At 42.6% G+C, this 19,298-nt stretch overlaps 1 protein-coding gene across 6 annotated transcripts in view; it reads left to right on the top strand.

Annotated features, from left to right (window-relative positions):
- INPP5K (inositol polyphosphate-5-phosphatase K) overlaps nt 1–19,298 on the top strand; it is a 43,729-nt gene that overhangs the window by 19,632 nt on the left and 4,799 nt on the right. For 5 of the 6 annotated variants that reach the window (XM_075904497.2, XM_075904496.2, XM_075904495.2 and 2 more), the window contains 9 exons: nt 72–180; nt 1,456–1,572; nt 4,447–4,622; nt 6,936–7,047; nt 8,134–8,243; nt 10,095–10,121; nt 12,051–12,243; nt 14,874–15,011; nt 15,690–15,773. In XM_075904497.2, the coding sequence (XP_075760612.1) occupies nt 72–180; nt 1,456–1,572; nt 4,447–4,622; nt 6,936–7,047; nt 8,134–8,243; nt 10,095–10,121; nt 12,051–12,243; nt 14,874–15,011; nt 15,690–15,773 (1,066 nt within the window). The remainder of the gene's footprint in view (nt 1–71; nt 181–1,455; nt 1,573–4,446; nt 4,623–6,935; nt 7,048–8,133; nt 8,244–10,094; nt 10,122–12,050; nt 12,244–14,873; nt 15,012–15,689; nt 15,774–19,298) is intronic. The other variant, XM_006127020.5, reaches the window with a different exon arrangement.

Genomic DNA, 19,298 nt, shown 5'->3' with positions numbered 1-19,298 from the left:
TGCAGCACCACCTTGTAATGGTATCACTTGTCACTCCATCTTTGTTAACCCTTTTTTTTTTTTTTGTTCAGTCTACAGGAGGTGAACTCCAGGATCATAAATTTCCTTTCTGACTTGGCATTTGATGATCCATGGAGCATGTTCTTCATGACTGTACTCTCTCCTTTGGGTTATGTTAAGGTAACTTTTCAATTCTGTAAATAGCACCTTTTCTCCATTATTTTTCTCTCCAAACTCTGATTATTTTGGGTAACAAGTGCATACTTTGGCAGTTGGTACTGAGTATTTTTGCACAGATACTGATAGTTCTCTCTATATGCACATTTGTCCGTTAGACTTGTAGCCTGCTGGCTTGTTGGCACAGGCACTTTCTAAAGTATTCCTCCCTAACATTGGCAGTCACAGTTTGCGCAATAACGTTTGGATCTGTGGCGTTTCAGTGCTAGTTTTGAAGAGCTGGGAATAATGGCATTTTTTGCAGCTCTAGTACTGAACAATACATTTTCTATCTTTAGGTACTTGTATGGTTCTCATTACCATAGTGTCAGTGCCATAGAACCCATGCCATGAACATCCCCAGTAGTATTGTTTATGCGCCAAAGAGTGTAAATTCCTAAAGGAACAGAGTAGTGAAGAAGTTTATCTCCAGTTTTGCTGTCCATGAGTGGATTTAATTAAACTGTTGTATTCGAGCCCACAGTAGGACTATTTTACTTTTGTCTCTGGAATATTTCTTTCCTCTGTGCATCACTTGGGATCTATAGTATTGTTGCTAATAATATAATCTACTGAGGCAACTGCTTTCATTACAGCCATCTCAAGGAATGACATTGATTTTGATAGTGCTTGGTAAGATTTTTGTTATTTGTAAAATGAGTGGAAATAAACTGTTTAAATATGAAGGAATAAATTCAGCTAATTTCAGAAGAGTTTTTCTTACTAATGTTCTGAGGAAGTGTCTAGAATTTCATAAAGAAACCTTGGTTAGGTAGCTACTTGTAGTCAATGAATTAAGTGAAAGTAAAATGTGGTCAGGCACGTTCTGAAGAGATAATATATTAGCCACTTATGCACCATATTTAATTTAAAATATTTTTACCATTTATTGAAGATCTAAACTTGGTATTCTTATATATTTACTGTTAAGTGCAGCTCCTCCTGTGTTCTGAGTGTTAGTTTCTTATGTTACTAGTGAAGCTCAGTGGCGCTGGTGTGAGATGGGTGTGTTACATCACTATACTGAGGACCAGTGCTCATGAGGTCAAGTCAGGGGGTATGTGGCCTATTCTCAGAAGTTGATGAGAAGGTGATAAACTTTGTCCAACTTGATGTAGGGAATATGAGACCTTAGGTGTGGCATTCTCCAACTAATGGCCCTGGGGAGCAAGCTCCAGTATTTGAGGTATCCCAAATACTCCCTGTAACCTGGATTTGACCTTTTTTCCTCTTTTGCAGCTCTCATCCATTCGAATGCAAGGACTCCTTCTGCTGGTCTTTGTGAAGCATGCTCATATCCCCTTTATACGGGACATTCATACTAACTACATGCGCACAGGCCTTTATGGATATTGGGTAAAGGAGATACCTAAGAGCTGATGGCATGTTTTACTGCATGACTACATGATGTGTATTTCTCGGGGAGCTTTATGGTCTGTTTGGCAATAAATATACTGCTGCAGGGATGGGCAACCAAGAATGTTGGGTGGGCAGCGGGTGTGGCCCTCCTTCACCTCAGTGGGCCACAGCAACCTGTGGCCCACTGGGGTTCCACCTGCAGCCCTGTGCCCCCCCCCATTCTATCGCTCTGCTCCCCTGCGCCCATTGCGCCTTGGGGCATTGGAATCCCACACTTACCTGCTCCTCCCCTCACAGAACTTCTGGAGCGTTGAAATCATCTGATTTGAGCTTCATTCCCGCTCCTCCCCCGCCCTCCCAGAGCTGGAATGCCAAGAACTTCGGTGTGACAGCTCTAGGGGGGAGCAGAGACGGAGCACGAATCAGGCGATTTGCATGCTCTGAAAGTGCTGAGAGGGAGGGGGAGGAATAGGATGGGCAGGGCTCTGGTGCTCCAGTGCACAAGAGGCACATGGGGGAGGGAGGTTGCCAGGGGGTCTGCAGGCAACAGGTGGAACCACAGAGGACTGCATGTGGCCCACAGGCTGCAGAATGGTCACCACTGTACTAGCCAGTTTGAAACTAGTCATGGAAGTCAGGAGAGATTCCAGAAGAAGAAAAAAAAAAGGCAAATCTAGTGCCCATCTATAAAAGGGGAAATAAGAACTACCCAGGAAACTACAGACCAGTCAGTTTAACTTCTGTGCCAGGGAAGAGAATGGAGCAAATAAGGAAATCATCTGCAAACACCTGGAAGATAATAAGGTGATAGGTAACAGCCCACATGCATTTGTAAAGAACAAATCATGTTAAACCAACCTGAAAGCTTCCTTTGATAGGATAACAAGTCTTGTGGATAAGGGAGAAGCGGTGGATGTGGTATACCTAGACAGTAGTAAGGCATTTGATACAGTCTCGCGTGGCATTCTTAGCAATAAACTAGGGAAATACAACCTAGATGGGGCTACTATACAGTGGGTGCATAACTGACTGGATAACCATTCTCAGAGAGTAGTTATTAATGGTTCACAGTCATGCTGGAAAGGCATAACGATTGCGGTTCCGCAGAGGTCTGGTTTGGGACCGATTCTGTTCAATATCTTCATCAGCGATTTAGATGATGGCATAGAGAGTACGCTCATTAAATCTGCAAATTATACCAAGCTGGGAGGGGTTGCATGTGCTTTGGAGGATAGAGGTCGTAATTCAAAATGATCTGAATAATCTAGAGAAATGGTCGGAGGTAAAGAAAATGAAGTTTAATAAGGACAAATTCAAAGAACTCTACTTAGGAAGGAACAATCAGTTTCACACACAGAGAATGGGAAGCAACTGTCTAGGAAGGAGTACTGCAGAAAGAGATCTATGGGTCATAGTGGACCATAAGCTAAATATGAGTCACTGTGATACTGTCGCAAAAAAAGCAAGTATGATTCTGGAATGCAAGAGGAGTTTTGAGAGAGACACAAGAAGTCATTCTTCTGCTCTACTCTGCGCTGATTAGGCCTCAGTTGGAGTATTGTGTCCAGTTCTGGGCCCCACATTTCAAGAAAGATGTGGAGAAATTGGAGAAGGTCCAGGAAAGAGCAACAGAAATGATTAAAAGTCTAAAGAACATGAGCTATGAGGGAAGACTGAAAGAATTGGGCTTGTTTAGTTTAGAAGAGAGAAGATTGAGGGGGGACATGATAGCTGTTTTCAAGTATCTAAAAGAGTGTTATAAGGAGGAGGGAGAAAAATTGTTGTTCTTGGCCTCTGATGATAGGACAAGAAGCAATGGGCTTAAACTGTAGCAAGAGAGGTTTAGGTTGGGCATTAGGAAAAACTTCCTAACTGTCAGGGTGGTTAAGCACTGGAATAAATTGCCTAAGGGGTTGTGGAATCTCCATCACTGGAGATAGTTAAGAGCAGGTTAGACAGACACCTGTCAGTGATGATCTAGATCAGTGTTTCTCAAACTGTGCTCCGTGGAGCCCCAGGGCTCCACAAGACATCTCCAGGGGCTCTGCGAGGCTGACAAACTGGAGACATCGATAGGTACAGCACATACAATCAGTGGACCGCTGGGGCTCCGCATACATTTTTACGCATGGAAAGGGCTCTGGAGCCCAAAAAGTTTGAGAACTGCTGTTCATAGAACCATAGAGCTGGAAGAGATCTCAGAAGGTCATCAAGTCCAGGCCCCTGCCCTAGGCAGGACCAATCCTAACTAAATCAACCCAGCCAGGGCTTTGTCAAGCTGAGACTTAAAAATCTCTAGGGATGGAGACTCCACTACTTCCCTAGGTAACCCATTCCAGTGCTTCACCACTCTCCTAGTGAAATAGTTTTTCCTAATATCCAATCTGGACCTCTCCCACCACAACTTGAGACCATTGCTCCTTGTTCTGCCATCTGTCACTACTGAGAACAGCCTCTCTCCATCCTCTTTGGAACCTCCCTTCAGGAAGTTGAAGGCTGCTATCAAAACCCCCCTCACTCTTCGCTCTGCAGACTAAACAGACCCAACTCCCTCAGCCTCTCCTCGTATCTGGATAGTGCTTGGAGGTCCCTTCCAGTTCTAGCATTCTATGATTCTATGATAGAATTTTTTTTAAGCCAGAAAGTGTAATTATCATCCCATGGCATGACCTCCTGCACAATATAGGTCATATGTTTATTGGCTGAGAGGTTTCTGAATGATGGCTGTTGCATGTTGCTTTAGTACGTTTGAAATAAAACCAAAATATGTATCTTTAATAGCACTGTTTGAAGCTGCCTATGTTGTAGCAATGGATAAATTTGCAGCTTTTGACTATAACTTTAAAAAGTGCTGTTAATTTTCTGCATCAGGGGAACAAAGGAGGAGTCACCATTCGCATGTCCCTCTATGGTCATATGATCTGCTTTATAAACTGCCATTTGCCTGCTCACATTGAGAATGCCGAGCAGCGACTGGATGATTTTGAGAAAATTCTGGAAATGCAGCAGTTTGAAGATGAGACTGTGCCAAATATTCTAGACCATGAGTGAGTGTTGCATCCAACTTTTAGAACAATTTTATTTCTGCGCCATTTCTGAGATGATAGTGTCTGTCCTAGGTTCACTTCCATAACATTGTTTTAGAGGATTGTCTGAGAACTTTTCACTTTTCACTTTTACTTCAAATGTCTTCTCAGTGAAGATGAGATCCTTGAATTCAAATGGAAAGATCTGGAAAAGATCTGGAGGTCTGAGGCTTATACTGCAGGATTGTACTCTGCCAGTCTCAAGCAGTATTTAGTTAGCTGGTCTGAGTAGTGTAGCTTTCCCGTGGTTGGAGGCCTTCAGAAGATACAACCAATATACTGTATGCATATACTGTATCCTTTATCTCTGCAGGTAGAGTTTTTTCTCTTTTGCTGCATTTTTGCAATTTTATCTACCTACTGGAGTATCTGCTGATGGAGCCTCCATCCACCACTTCTTGATAAGTTACCCATATATTCTCAGTCATAAGCCTGATCATTCATAAGCTGACATCCCCCCCAAGTTAAACAAAAAATTGTAAAAATCGCAGTGACTCTCTGTCTGCACTTTGCAAAGTTCTGGTCTCAGTTCGTCAGCATAAGCTGCTGGCACGATAGGACATTTTGTTTCCCTGAAGTGTCTGTAGGCACGGAGCCTGTCAGATCCCATTGGCTGCTGTTTGCTGTTGCCAGCCAATAGAAATGGCAGGAAGTAGTGTGGGCCAAGGAACGTGCTGGCCACCACTTCCTGCCACTCCCATTGACCCAGAACGGCAAACAGCAGCCACTGAGAGCTGAGGGGCTCTGCGCCTGAAAACACTTCAAGTACATAAAACATCCCATTGTACCAGTAGTTTGCCCTGCTGGGCTGGGAACTGAAGTTTGCTGACCCTCTCCCCAGGTTAAAAAAAAATTGGTAAAAACATAATGACCCGTTCATAAGCTGGCCCTTGTGCTTTGCTGCGTCATTTTTTACCAAAAAAATTAGACTTATGATCGAGTGTGCACTTTACTGCTTAATTGCCCTGAGTATTATACTGTGTGTCAGTTTTCTAAGTTAAGTATTGTAATATCTGTTTCAGGCCACTACTCTGATTTTCATTTTTTCATTATTTAAAATGTTTTAAAGACTAAAAATAGGAGTTCATTCAAAGGGGGAAATCCTTCCCTGCACCAATGGACTGATTCATTCAAGAGGGGACTCTCTCCCATCCCCTCAATGGAATGGTGTTAACTTGCCACTTCACCTTAAATAGTTTTGTAAAATATGTGAACTGCTTATGCAAAACAGTCTTTCACTTTGTTTTTTGCTGGAACACTAACATTTCCCAGACCTGAGGGAGAGCTGTGTAGTTGATCCAGTAGAAAATATTACCTCACCCACCTTGTCTTTCTACTATACTGGAACTTACATGGCTACAACAACATTGCATATAGGAAAATATTTTGTAATTTAGAAAAAAAGAGTTATCTGTAGTGCAGGGCACCAACATAAAAGTATTTCATATTTCAGTCATTTTATCTCTCCTCCCCGACTTTGGGAACTGACCCACTAAAGTGCACCAACCCTATATTTAAAAAAAACCCTAAGAAATTAGTTGTTCAGCAAAGCCTTAGGATACTCCCCAGCAGGGCAAAATCTTAAATACGGAACTCCAAAATGAAAGGGAAAGTCTAATTTCCATGCTTCTTTTGTACTGTGTTCAATATTGTTGATAATCTGCTCCATGGAGGTTTAATTTCCCATCTCCAATAAATTAAAAAAGCAGCATGTTCCCCAGGTTCAAGAAACTTGCAGTCTACAGGTTTAGCAGACTTTACCAGTGTTTGAAGATACTCTGCTACAAGTAAATTGATCCATCTTATTGTCATATACACTGGTTATTTGGAAGTTATTGTGCCTTAATGTTGTTGAGGGTACCATTACATTTGCAGTCTAGCACAAAATGTTTGATGAAATTGAACCTGTTGGAATTGAAAGTGTAAGTGGAATGCTGGAGTGTGTTGATTTCTAGGCAATGTAAAAGTGGCAAGGGATGCAGGATACTATCCCTGAATTTTGATCACCATTCCTTTAAAGTTTCGGACTGTGGGGTTTGATGTTTTGAAATCTTAACTGTAACTAAATGAAGGTATTGTTTGTAGTGTTGAGATTAGACATTTAGAAAAGTATCTAAGCAGTGGAATATGTATGTTTTTCAACATTCTGTTGCAGTCTATCCCTGTATACATGATTTCCCCTTCAGTACCCTGCAGATATCTGTAGCTTTTTAGGAAACCACGAACACTTACTACCTGTTTGTTTGTTTGTTTGTTTGTTTGTTTGTTAAATAGCATTCTTTTCTGGTTTGGAGATCTAAACTTCCGGATAGCAGATTATGGAATCCATTTTGTCCGAGAATCAATAAGCAATAGCCGATACAATCTACTATGGGAAAAAGACCAGGTATGGTCCCTTTTTAATCTTCAGTGCTGACGTGTGCTACATAATTATTTACTTTGGTGCTTTTGCTCTCACCTTCTGTCAAAGCTCCTTCAAGGACAGTGGGGTTCCATGTTCAGAAAAGCTGATATTAGAGTATCTTTGAGTTCCCATTCTTCTTCCTAATTCATTCCTTACTGGGACTGGTACAGCTGAGAAGTCTTGCATTTCAGTCTGAGATATTTCCCTACTTAATTTATATATACAGTAACACTCCAATTGTCTGGCATCCAGTGGTCTGGCACTCCTGATAGTCTAGCACCGACTGGAACCCGGAAGTGCTCCGGCCAGCTGGACAATTGGAGCTGCCCAGAGACGGCGGTGGAGAGGGGGCGAGAGGCAGGCAGCTGTTTAAGGCGGGGAGTGGGTGGCGGGGAACGCTGCCTGCCTCTTGCCCCCTCACTGCTGCTGCTTACAAGCTGGTAGCTGAGTTTTCCTGTTTGGTGGAAGCCCCGCACAGCTGGCTTACACCTTCCCGCAACACGGCGGAGGGTTCGCCCCTCGTCGCGCCGTCCCCGCCCGACACCCCCCGCCCGCCTGCCTGACCCGTTACAGCACCCCGCCGGAGTACCTCCCAATACTCCAGCATATCCGATAATCCGGCACCCCCTGGGTCCCAAGGATGTTGGATTATCGGAAGTCTACTGTATTTGTTGCTTTGTTTTATTCTGATTCAGGGGCAGTGCCCGTGCATGACTGAAGGTTTCAGTGAACTTTACTGGCTTGTAAATTGTCCTGTTGTCTGTCTCTCTTCCTGCACCTCCCACAAGCTCATTTAGAATATTAGTGGGATGGCCATAGCACATCTGCGTTTCGAGAATAACTACTATGGTGTTTCTAGAACAATTAGCGTAAAGGTTCTAGCAGTAGCAAAGGAAGCTCCTTTGCATCTTCTTTGCAAGAAGTATTGCAATATGTAAAATTCTGAATCCTATTTAGAAGACACTTTCTCATCACTTCATGAATGATTGTTTTATCTCTGATTTTAAACATAATCTTTATATTGTCCTCAATAGCACATTGTTTATAATACTTGTTTTATTTCTTCAGTTAAATATGGCAAAGAAGAAGGAAGCTTTTCTCCAGGAATTTATAGAGGGCCCCTTGCAATTTAAACCCACTTACAAGTTCAACCTTCACTCTGACATGTATGACACAAGGTAAAAAACACTATATATTATATTGAGATGAGCTGAACCTTGTGCCATAGTAAGTGTCAGTCTGATCAATTAAATAGGCCTAGATTTGTCCCAAATTGCTAGTTGACTATCATAGCTGGCAGGTGCTTGGGGCGCTATCCCTCCTGGGGGGGAGTGCTGGGGGGAGGGCATCACGTTCCCGCAGTTTGTCAGGAGAGTAGTGCAGTCCCCCACCCCAGTCCTGCAGCCTGGTGGGTGGGGGGCTGGTGCATCAGTCCCAGAGCCTCCACATCTCCAACCCTGAAGTGCCAGGAGTGTGGGTGGCGTTGCCCCCATCATGCCAGAGCTCAGGCCAGCCCCCATTATGCACAGCCTGGGGCTCAAAATATGTGGGGGGGAAGAGCCCCCCCCCCCAGCACCACATCAGGAAGTAGGAAAGGGTCAGGGGGCAGTACATGGGTAGAGCCATCAAAGGCTATTTGGGGAGATTCATCCTTCCCCCAGTCTTTGATATCCACTGCCAGTATTGAGTACTGCATGCGGCTATTGGAGCTATTATTTATTCAGCTGATTCAAGGGGCAATGCTGAATAAACAAGCCCCTCTGGCTAAAGAGAGCTGGGTATCCATGTCACATGAGGGGAATGGGAGTTGCAATGTGGACCTGAGCTTGCTTTTGGAAGGGCTAGATGGACAATGCAGGCACCAAATCTTTTTATCCAAAAGCATTGTCTTCAGATGCCAAACTTTGTTTTTTAATAAAAGAATACCCTTTCTGTTGATACTCTCATATTCTGAGCCCATTTTCTTTTAAAACAAAATGTGCTTAGCTTTTTTTCTTCTGAATGTGAAAACTGATGTTCATGACTTCATAAGAGAATGATGAATTACTATACTGATATTTCACTGTTATCTATCTCTTGGAATGGCCTATACCAGATACTTCAGAGGAGGATTCAAGGAACCTCACAAAGCCATGAAATGCTTTTTCTCTGGGCAGGTTATCTTTCCGGTCCTCATGAATTAGTGGCGCTCGCTAAAACATGAATTTACATCCCATTTAAAAACCCAGAATTGCCTCTTCTAAAACAACTTCTGCATGCCACATGCCCCAGAACTCCCCATCTCTAGTTTTGGCTAACTGAAATAATTGTTCACCATGTTTTGACGCCTCTCTGTTTACCACTTTTTCTAGATTAATATATTAAACACTGGACATTGGAACTTTCCACATTTGAAAGCCCTATTTTTCATATCTTAAACAGTTTCTATCTGCGAGCAAAAAAGTCTGATCACTTAAATATGTTAACACACAAACGAGGCCTATAAATTGTCATAAGAGACTAATGTTGCAATTAAAAGCTTTGGGGTAAAACAAATGGTCTGAATTTTTAAATAAATTAATATAAGATGCTGCACATTTGCAGTCCGTTCTATTCCTTAGATATTTAATGTTGAGTGATGCAATTTCTGGAACATCACAGGGAAATTTTCAGTTGCTTCACCTCATTTAATTACGTGCTTAGAAAATCAGACACAAAAATACAAAAGTGTCACAGCACACTGAAAAATTGCCGATTTTTTTTTCCTTTTTATCACCGTATAAAATTATTTGAAATACTATATTTAAAGCAGTATAAAGAAGCCATTGTATGTTGTAAAATGAGACAAATATGTAGATGAGTTGATATATACCCTGGAAGACATCTGTGCACTCCCAGGGATACACATAAGATTGTAAAATATTTAATCTGTGAATTTAATTTGTTTCTGACTTGCTTCAATCTTTACAAGATGTGCAGGACACATTGCAATGGAGAAACTGGCTCCTGACCCTCAGGAGACTTATATTTATCTTTATTTTTATTTTCAGGGGGCAGAAGACACTATTTTGGCTTAAGTAAGGCGAAAACTCTCTGGCTTTCTTAGATTGTAGATATTGCAGAATCAAAGCAAGGCTCACTCAGAGATTTTGATTTGATTCTTGTGAAATATTTGAAAATCAGACTTCAGATTTTCTGCAGGAATTTCCTGAATCTAATTGAAGTTGTAGCATCATCTTCTCTGCTGTGGCACTTCAAGAGAATCAGTCACTGAGACTAATCTTAATGTATTTGTCTGGACTGAAAACACTGGGCTCTTCATCTGAGCATGATCAGATAGCTGTCGCGTAACCAAGAACTATAAGTAACGATGCGACTTGAGAAATCTTGACGCAGTAATTAATGAAGTATTAGTTTGTTAAAGATGAATAAAATGAATACTCTCTCTGTAATGCAAGTCACTTCACTCAGAACAGCTCTAATGTGCCCATTCAGTTTTATTAATACTAATGTAAGTTTTTTGACTCACCTAAGGAGGGCACAGGAAGGCCTTTTGGCATTCTCAGTATGTCCACAAAAGGTGCTTTAAACCAACCAACCAGTCATTCACTATCTGTCAATGGATTTGTATATTTATATTGTTCTGGATAGTGGTATATACTTCTGAGCTTCCCACCTCTATTTGGATATTCCATATCACCAGATAAAGGAGACAGTGTATTAACATGGTATTCAGGTTCTTCATTTTGGTATTGCCTTGCACAGCAGAGGAGACATATACTACAGCTTGTAAAGATTTCTGTCAGTTTGTATGGTTACTGGCATACACGGGATTGGTTCCCTCATGTGTATATTGCTTGATTGCTTAAAATTCTTCCCTCATTTAAGGTGACTCAGACCTGCATGTAGGGAAGGGAAAGGGTGCTTCGTTTTAATGTGAGCAGTGCCTCCAGTTTATGGTAGTTTGTTGAAAGTTGTCAAACTGACAGTTTTCCTTACATATCCTGCCTCTGTAACCCTTGTAATTCAGTTCAACGCAGTGCATTCTAATTCCTCTCTCATAGGGTATGATCTTTTCTCCATTTCACTGTGAAGCGGTATATCCATACAGAGGACTGTGGCTTTAAAGTCATCTTCCCATCACAGAGAGAATCCAGAAAGGCTCGTGTCTTCTCTTTTTGTTGATATATGGTATAAAAGGAAACACCAAACCATAGTGGTTGGCTGCAGTTTTGACATGGTGCATAAATTGCAGGCTACTTAGATACAAGAATCTGCTGCTTGTCGATAACATATCACTCCTCTGTTAGATGTTATAAAGCATTTTATTACAGAAAAGCTTCTATATTAAGCTTGTGTACACACTAGAGTAGCTTGCCAGAATCCATTGTTGTCTCTCATACCAGGTGATAAATGTATGGAAAAACAAATAGCTACATAATTAGCATCAGGGAAGCTGTCCAGATGGCTATTACTACTGAATTATTCCTGTTCTTTTAAAAATATTAGAAAAAAAGAATTGGAACCGAGAATATATTTTAAAAAAAAACTTCGCTTGCTGACACAGATCAGCAAAAGGCAGGAAGTGCCTGAACCCAAATCCTAAGCCCCACAAGGAAGGCCATTGGCTTGAGGTCAGGGTAGTTTGGGTATTAACTCTAGATTCTTGCATGTTCTTGCAGTGAGTTCTAGGAGAAAGCATCATTTCCTGTATGTGACTGACTGACTAACCAACCCGTTCCTTCATTTTATTTCTTTCCAGTTAGAGGGACCCATGAAAGCTGATCTGTTACAGTGGAGTTCAGTTGAAATAAAATAAGCCATGGGTCTGGCTGTAGTACCTGTGAGAGCAGTTATAAAATGAAATTGAGATGTGATTGCTTTGAATGTTGTAATAATTTTTGGTGATTTCGGATCAACTTTGAATAGCTGTTATGTGGTTGCATAATGTAGCTTTTGGTCACTTTTTTTTTCTCCTTTCACTCTCTCTGCTTATCTTCTTGTAGTGGGAAGAAACGGAAGCCAGCATGGACAGATCGAATTCTTTGGAAGGTGAAGAATCTCTCCCATCATCCATCAGAGGACAGAGAATTGTCTGAAGGAGAGCAGACAATATCTGTGACCCTGAATAGCTATATCAGTCATATGAGCTATGGCATCAGTGATCACAAACCTGTTACAGGAACCTTTGCCCTTCAGGTACTGTCCTAGTTTTATAATTCTTGAGCCAATAGCTCCCCATTAGGGTATTGTAATCTTAAACGCAAAACTAAAATTAATCCTGATCTATGACATTAGGTTCTCTGAATCTTTTTATGTAAGTCATAAGCAGAAATGTGACAAACACTGTCTTTTTTACAAATGGGCAAATGCTTTTTCTTCCTCAGACATTTAGCCTCGTGACTCAGGTTGAGAAGCAGATCTTTCAGGGATTTTAAAACTTTTAAGCCTTTGCTCCTGAACATAATCATAGAACTGTAGAGTTGAGAGAGCCCTCAAGTGGCTGTCTAGTCCAGTGTTTCTCAAACTGTGCTCCGCAGAGCCTGACATCTCCAGGGGCTCCGTGAGGTTGACAAACTGGAAACATCGATAGGAACAACACATACAATCAGTGGACTGCTGGGGCTCCGCATACATTTTTACGCATGGAAAGGGCTCTGGAGCCCAAAGTTTGAGAACCACTGGTCTAGTCCATCCATCCACACTCAGGAAGGCGTAAGTATACTAGGACCAACCCTGACAACAGTTTGTGAATCTTGGTCTCAGACCCCTTGCCCAGTGATAGGGATGAGGGAATCTCTATAATAAGTAACTTGTTTGAGTGCTTAACTATCCTTAGAGTTAGAAAGCTTTTCTTAATATCCAGCCTGGATCTCCCTTGCTGTTAATAGTGCCAATCACTTCCTGTTTTGACCTGGTGGAAATGGAGACCAGTTGATCACTGTCTGTTTTATTACAACCTTTTACATATTTGAAGACTGTTCTCATCTTGGCCTCTCCAGCCTTCTCTTCTCTAGCCTAACATGCCCAGTTCTTTCTCCCTTCCTCACAGGTCATGTTTACTAAACCTCTGACTTTTGTAGTTCTCCTCTGGGCTCCCTTCATTTTGTTCTTGTCTTTCTTGAAGGGTTCAGTATTCTAGCTGAGGCCTCCCCACTGCTGAATGGAACTGAATGGTCTTCCATATGACATTCCCATTGATACTTCCCAGAATGACATTTTCCCTTTTCATATCCATATCTCACTATTGACTCATATTCAACTTGTGATCTGCTGTAACTGCCAGCTCCTTTTCTGCCATACTGTTGTGAAGCCATGTATTTTCCCCTTTGTTGTATAAGTACGTTTAAGTTCCCCTTCCTACGTGTAGCACTTGCTCTCATCTTTATTGAACTTCATTGTGTTGATTTTAGACCAGTTCTCCAAGTTATCAGTATTTTGAATTCTAACCCTGTCCTCCAAAGTGTTTTCAGCCCCTCCCAGTTTGGTGGCATCTCCAGATTTTATAAGCACCCATTGTCCTCGTTGTAAATTAAAATGTTGAACGATGTTGGACTGTGAATAAATTTTTGTGGGACCTCCCCTTTTGAGAGCACATAAAGGACGATTACTCTCTAAGAACAGTTTTTCATTTAGCTGTAAGCCCATAGTACTATATAACAACTTTATTTAGACTGTATTTGTATACTTTGTTTATGAGAATATCAGAAGCCTTACTCGAGTCCAGCTATATGATGTCTAATATTCCCCCATAATCCCTCTGCTTTTGCTGTCAAATGTTCCCCTTATCCCTGTGCGATTAAGGGTCCACCACAGATGTTGCAGAAAACCAGTGGTGAAATATCGCGGGCTAGTCTGCACTTTCAGTTCTCAGCAGGGGGTGTGGGGTCCCCTTGGGAGCTGCGAGCCAATTTCAGGGTGTCCCATGGGAAAATTGAGGCTGCCTCCCCACAAACTGCAGAGTGGGACAGTCTTGGGGGCAGCTCAGTACTTCCTCCTTGTCCCCCAATGCCCTGTCCCCTGGCCAGGTTGTAGGTGGGAAGCTGGAATGGGGCAGTGTGGGAACAGTTTACTGCTGTTCTGGTTGGTGACATGAAGCAGGCAACCTTGGTGCTCCCCCATCTCCTGCTGCTGGTGTCCAGGGCTCAGTTCCAGCCCCTCTTTACTGCTTGCACAGGTGGTAAGAGCCGGGGGAGGGGGTGCTTGGGAAAGCCCTTGGGAATCAGTGACTAGAGGGGAAGGGGAGGGTACCCTCTGGACACACAGCCCCTACCTATCCTTCTTCATGCACCTGAGCTACTTCCCTCACTGCACACAGCTCCTGTCTCTCCCTGCCTGAACCCTGAGCAGTTTTCAGACTTGTCGTACTGATCCATCTCCCATCCTCCAAATTATAATTTTTGTTGTGCCACCCCAGCCCAGAGGTCAGACTATGGCACAGCCTGCCCATCTTCCCCTCTGCCCCCTTCTCCTGCTGGGCTTGGAGGTTTGGTGCATGTTGGAGAGGCCCTCAGAAAGAAAAAGGCTTTGAACCATTGGTCTACTCTACAGATGCTGAAGTAGCACAGCTGTGCCTGCACAGACACTTCAGATATGGTTGGAGAGGTGGACTAAGTACAGAAATGGAGAAAAGCATTCCAAGAGGTGCTAGGTCAACAGAAGAATTCTGCTGTTGACCTAGCTTGAGTCTACACGGTGGGTCAGGGTGACCTAACTAATTTTTCACACCCCCAAGGGTCATGACTAGGTAAATAGCTTTCAGTGTAGACAGGCCTAACTGATGGATATAAAGAATTGCATTATTTAAAGTAAGCTTCCTTTTTATCTAGCTAAAACCTCTTTTGTCCACTCCACTGGTCACTGTGAATCCGGAAGGTGAGTGGAATGCTGCACAGGACGTTACAATCAGCTATTCCACAGTATCTGAATTTCCAAGCAGCACCTGGGACTGGATTGGGCTCTACCAGGTAATGTTACCAGAACATCACGCCTTTCTGCAGAATGAAAATGCCTTTTCAATAATGCAGAGGCGGGTTGCGGGTGGTAAAGTAGTTTTAGACATTGAATGCTTCCCTTAATTGGAGACCTAAAATGCAAATTATTCTCTAGTGTTACTGGTCACTGATAATTTCAGTATGGCTAGGGCCACCAAACTCTTAGTTATTTGGTAATACGTCTAGCTGGACAGAAAAATAATGATTTTTAACATCCCTAGAAATACTATTTTTGTAAACAGTGGTAAATTATTATTTATGCAATGTGTTCTAGATACACGACATAGCAAAGAACCATCCCTGCTACAAAGTGTCCCTGCCTACTGGTATAATGTAGCAAGGGAGAACATTAATGGAAGGAAAAGGCCAGAGAGAAAATCAGTCTCTCTCTCTCTCTCTCTCTTTATCTCTCTCTCTCTCTCTCTCTCTCTCTCTCTCACACACACACACACACACACACACACACACACACACACACAAGCAAGCTCAGGGCATGTTTTGAAAATAGTTTTAATTTTAAAATGTTTGTAGTTACATTTACAGTAATATATACTAAAAAGTGCAGATCTCTTACACTCTGGTTTTTCACATAGTCCCAATGTGTCTTGCTTTACTTTTTAGAGAGCTGATAACTTCTGTCTTCCCTTGCAGGTGGCCTTCAGGCATGTGAATGACTATGTGACCTATGCATGGGTAAAAGATGATGAAATTTCATCAAGTGAAGATGTTACTCAAGTGAGGGAATTATATATATATATGTATGCATTTAGTGTGGACTTCAAATATTGTTGGATTCAAAGGCTCCTGCCTCTGTTGTTTTCCCCCCATGCTCGTTTTCAGTGCTCTATATAAGAGTAATTTTTCTTCAGCTGAAGGAATGCTAGCTAATAAGGAAGTCTTTGTAGCCCATCTTCACCACTCTTCGTTTTATTAGGGTTTTTGCAAAATGATGTAACACATTTTCTCTGTTCCCACTTCTTTCCTAGGTCTGAGTGTGCTGCCAAGACAGTGTTTTATTTTAATGTGCCCCCCCACCCCTGAAATAACGCTTCATTGTATAGAGAACTGTGTCTTCTTTGGTGTGACAAAGCTCCTACTCAAACTTGGTGGGTCCTGTGCTTTCAGCTGGATTGCTTGCCTCAGAGGCTCACAGCAGCCCTCAATTTAGACACCACCTAGGGCATCACCTTGCTGTTCATTGAGCTACTTTAATCATTGGGCAGCATAAGGCTTAGAGGGAAATGAAACTCCACAGTCTCGATGGACCCCCAAACGATACAGGGCTGGGTAGACCCCTGTCTTTTCCTCAGCCAGTCTTTTCCCCAAGTAGAAATAGGGACATGGGTGTTGGGGGGAACTTGGGCCCACCCTCTACTCTGGGTTCCAGCCCAGGGCCTTGTAATAGCAACTGCCTATAAAGGTTTCCAATACCAGCTGTGAAACAGCTACAAAATCCCTGGGCTACTTCCCCATACCTTCCCCAGCACTTTCCTTATTTCAGACTCTTCCTCCTAGTATTCACTGGTGCTTGCTCCTCTCAGACTCTCTGTAGCGCTTGTAACTCCTTGTGCGCTAACTAACTGCAGAGAAGTTCTCTATAGAACCACTCTTAGCTGGTTCTTTAATCAGTGTTCTAACTAGCTTAGGCTCACTTCACTCTGTAAGCCCACTTAATTAGCTCAGGGTGCTTAATTGCTGTGATTGATTCTGGCAAGTTCTCACTGGTTCTGGACTAGCCCCTGCCAGTTTACCCTGGCAACAGAGATTTACTCAGTCTGAGACTAATATACCTCCCTTCCGTTACTCTTTTGTAACCCTCTGGCGAGACCCTGTCATATTTGATAAATGTGCCTCTATCTCTGACATAAGTGGCTATCTGTTTTTGCTTCCATGACAGTAAGGGTTGTTCATTATAGCATAGCTATCATTTGATTTTGTCATAGCGAATCAGTGAATGTCCAGTTAATATCGCTTTTTGTTGTAATCTTTGATCCTTTTTTCTTGAGAATTTTGCTTCTTTTTATATAATTTAATTACTGTGTCATAGAAATAAATTTAAAAATCAACAAATAGTCTGGTAGCACTTTAAAGACTAACAAAACATGTAGATGGTCATGAGCTTTCGTGGGCACAGCCTACTTCAGATGACTGGAGAGTTGGATGTCCAGAACTAACAAAAAAAATCATAGAAAGCTAGCTAGTGATACTGTTCTGAAAGGGATCAAAATAAGAGTGAAAGCTGTGTTATTTTTCATGCAAATTTTGTTTAGTTCCAGAGGTTTTATTAGATGAAACAGAGGTTCAGATTAATTGCAAATAAAGTGAACATCCTTTTATTTAGGGATAAAATCTTGTGGGTGCAGGATTAACAAATGGACAGATCAGATTTTCTAGTCCTATACTCCAGTGGATACTGAGAATCTCTGAAAAGAGAGAGCTGCTTAGGTGACAGTGCCAATGTGGGGTTTGATCTGTTGTTTTCTGCTATCCCTGGTCACTGATAGTTTCAATCTCTATGAAACGTGAGGGTAGTTCTATACCTTTTACATCAGATACAGCTTACTAAGAAATATATGCAGTATGTTTGTAGCTATGTCTGTCCCAGGATATCGGAGAGACAGAGTGGGTGGGTTAATATTGGATTGGACCAACTTTTGTTGGGAAGAAAGAGAAAATGTCAAGCCACACAGAACTCTTTTTCAGGTCTGGGAAATGCACTCCAAAGGCTTGTCTTCACTTACCCTGAGATTGATCTCCTGGGGTTCGATTTAGAAGGACTAGTAAGGATCCTTTAAATTGACCACTGATGGCACCCTCATCTATCCTGGTACTCCATCGTGATGCAAAGAGTAAGGGAAGTTGTTAGGTGAGTTTCTCCTGTCGACTTCCTGCAGTGGGGATGCTGCAGAAATTCAACCTAAGGTATATTGATTCCAGCTACACCACTGTAATAGCTGCAGTTGTGTACCTTAGGTTGACTTTCACCTTTAGTTTAGACCTGGCCCAAGTGTCACAGCTAAGTGCAAGGTGGAACAGATTGTTTAGCACAATGTTAGCACATATGCTAAGGGGAGGGGGTTAGTGGGTTACAGATTGTTGTAGTAATAAGCCATATATTCAGGATCACTGCGCAGTCCAGGATTTTTAGTGTCTAGCAGAGTTATAATTTTAAGCTTCCAGGCTGACGACTGATCTTGAGTGCTTTGTGAAAAGTGTTCACTGATGGTTTAGGCCTTCAAACAGACCCCCATCCTCTCCAAGCCCATTGTGAGAAGCAGAGTCTCCAGTGACCAGGATACACCCATTCAGAGCAACCCATGCAGATCCCACCTTTCAAGATCCATGGATCCTGTACATACCTGTCATAATGTGACACATCTCCTCTAGTGCACTAAATGGCCTAGTAACGACAATGTTGGTGAAACCAGACAATCTCTATGCTCTTGAATGGACTCTCACAATAAAGTGATAAATGGCAAACACACCCTATCTGTGGCTAAACGCTTTTCACAAAGGGATTGCTCTCTGATCTCTCAGGCCTTGTCTTCAAATGAAACCAATGCAGCACTCAAGAGTTGAGCCTGGGAGAGGCCTGCCACCAGGATGGGGGAAAGGGGACCGTTGCCCTGGGGCCTGGCGATTCAAAGGGGCCCTGGACTCCCAGACGCTGCTACTGTGACAGTGGTGGCGGCCAGAGCCTCTGGTCCCTTTGAATTGCTGTTGAAGTGCCGTGCCAGGGCTCCACACATCTCTGAGGGTTTGGGGGGGAGGGTGTACCGTGGTCGGGCAGTGCTGAGGGCTGGCTGCCACTATCCCTTCCACCTGAGGCCCTGCCCCTGCTGGGGTTGTGGAGCAAGCCCTGCCCCCATACCTTGACCCAAGGCCTGTGGTGGCTGTCATCCCTGCTGGCTTGGGAGCTTAAAGTTATAACTGCTAGACACTAAAAATTGTGGATTGAAGAGAGACCCTGGATTTGTGGTTTATTGCAATCATATGTAACCCTTCTTTTTGTCCAACAACTGCAGAGGTGTTCACAAGCCACTACCTTGACTGGTCCCTTAGAGTAGGATATGTGCTAACTAATGAGGCTAAACAATTAGTTCCACCTTGCACACTTGCAGCACTTTTCCCAAGCCTGAAAGAGCTCTGTGTGGCCTGAAAGTTGGTCCCTCTCACCAACAGAAGTTGGTTCAATACAAGATATAACCTCACCCACTTTGTCTTACTAAGAGAGAGATTAATGTAAGGCTACAGAAGTTG

This window comes from Pelodiscus sinensis, chromosome 21 (assembly GCF_052426305.1).
Source record: "Pelodiscus sinensis isolate ZL-2025 chromosome 21, ASM5242630v1, whole genome shotgun sequence".
NCBI classification, from domain to species: domain Eukaryota; kingdom Metazoa; phylum Chordata; order Testudines; family Trionychidae; genus Pelodiscus; species Pelodiscus sinensis.
Note: the sequence above shows the minus strand (reverse complement) of the source record. Positions and strands in the feature narration are given on the sequence as shown.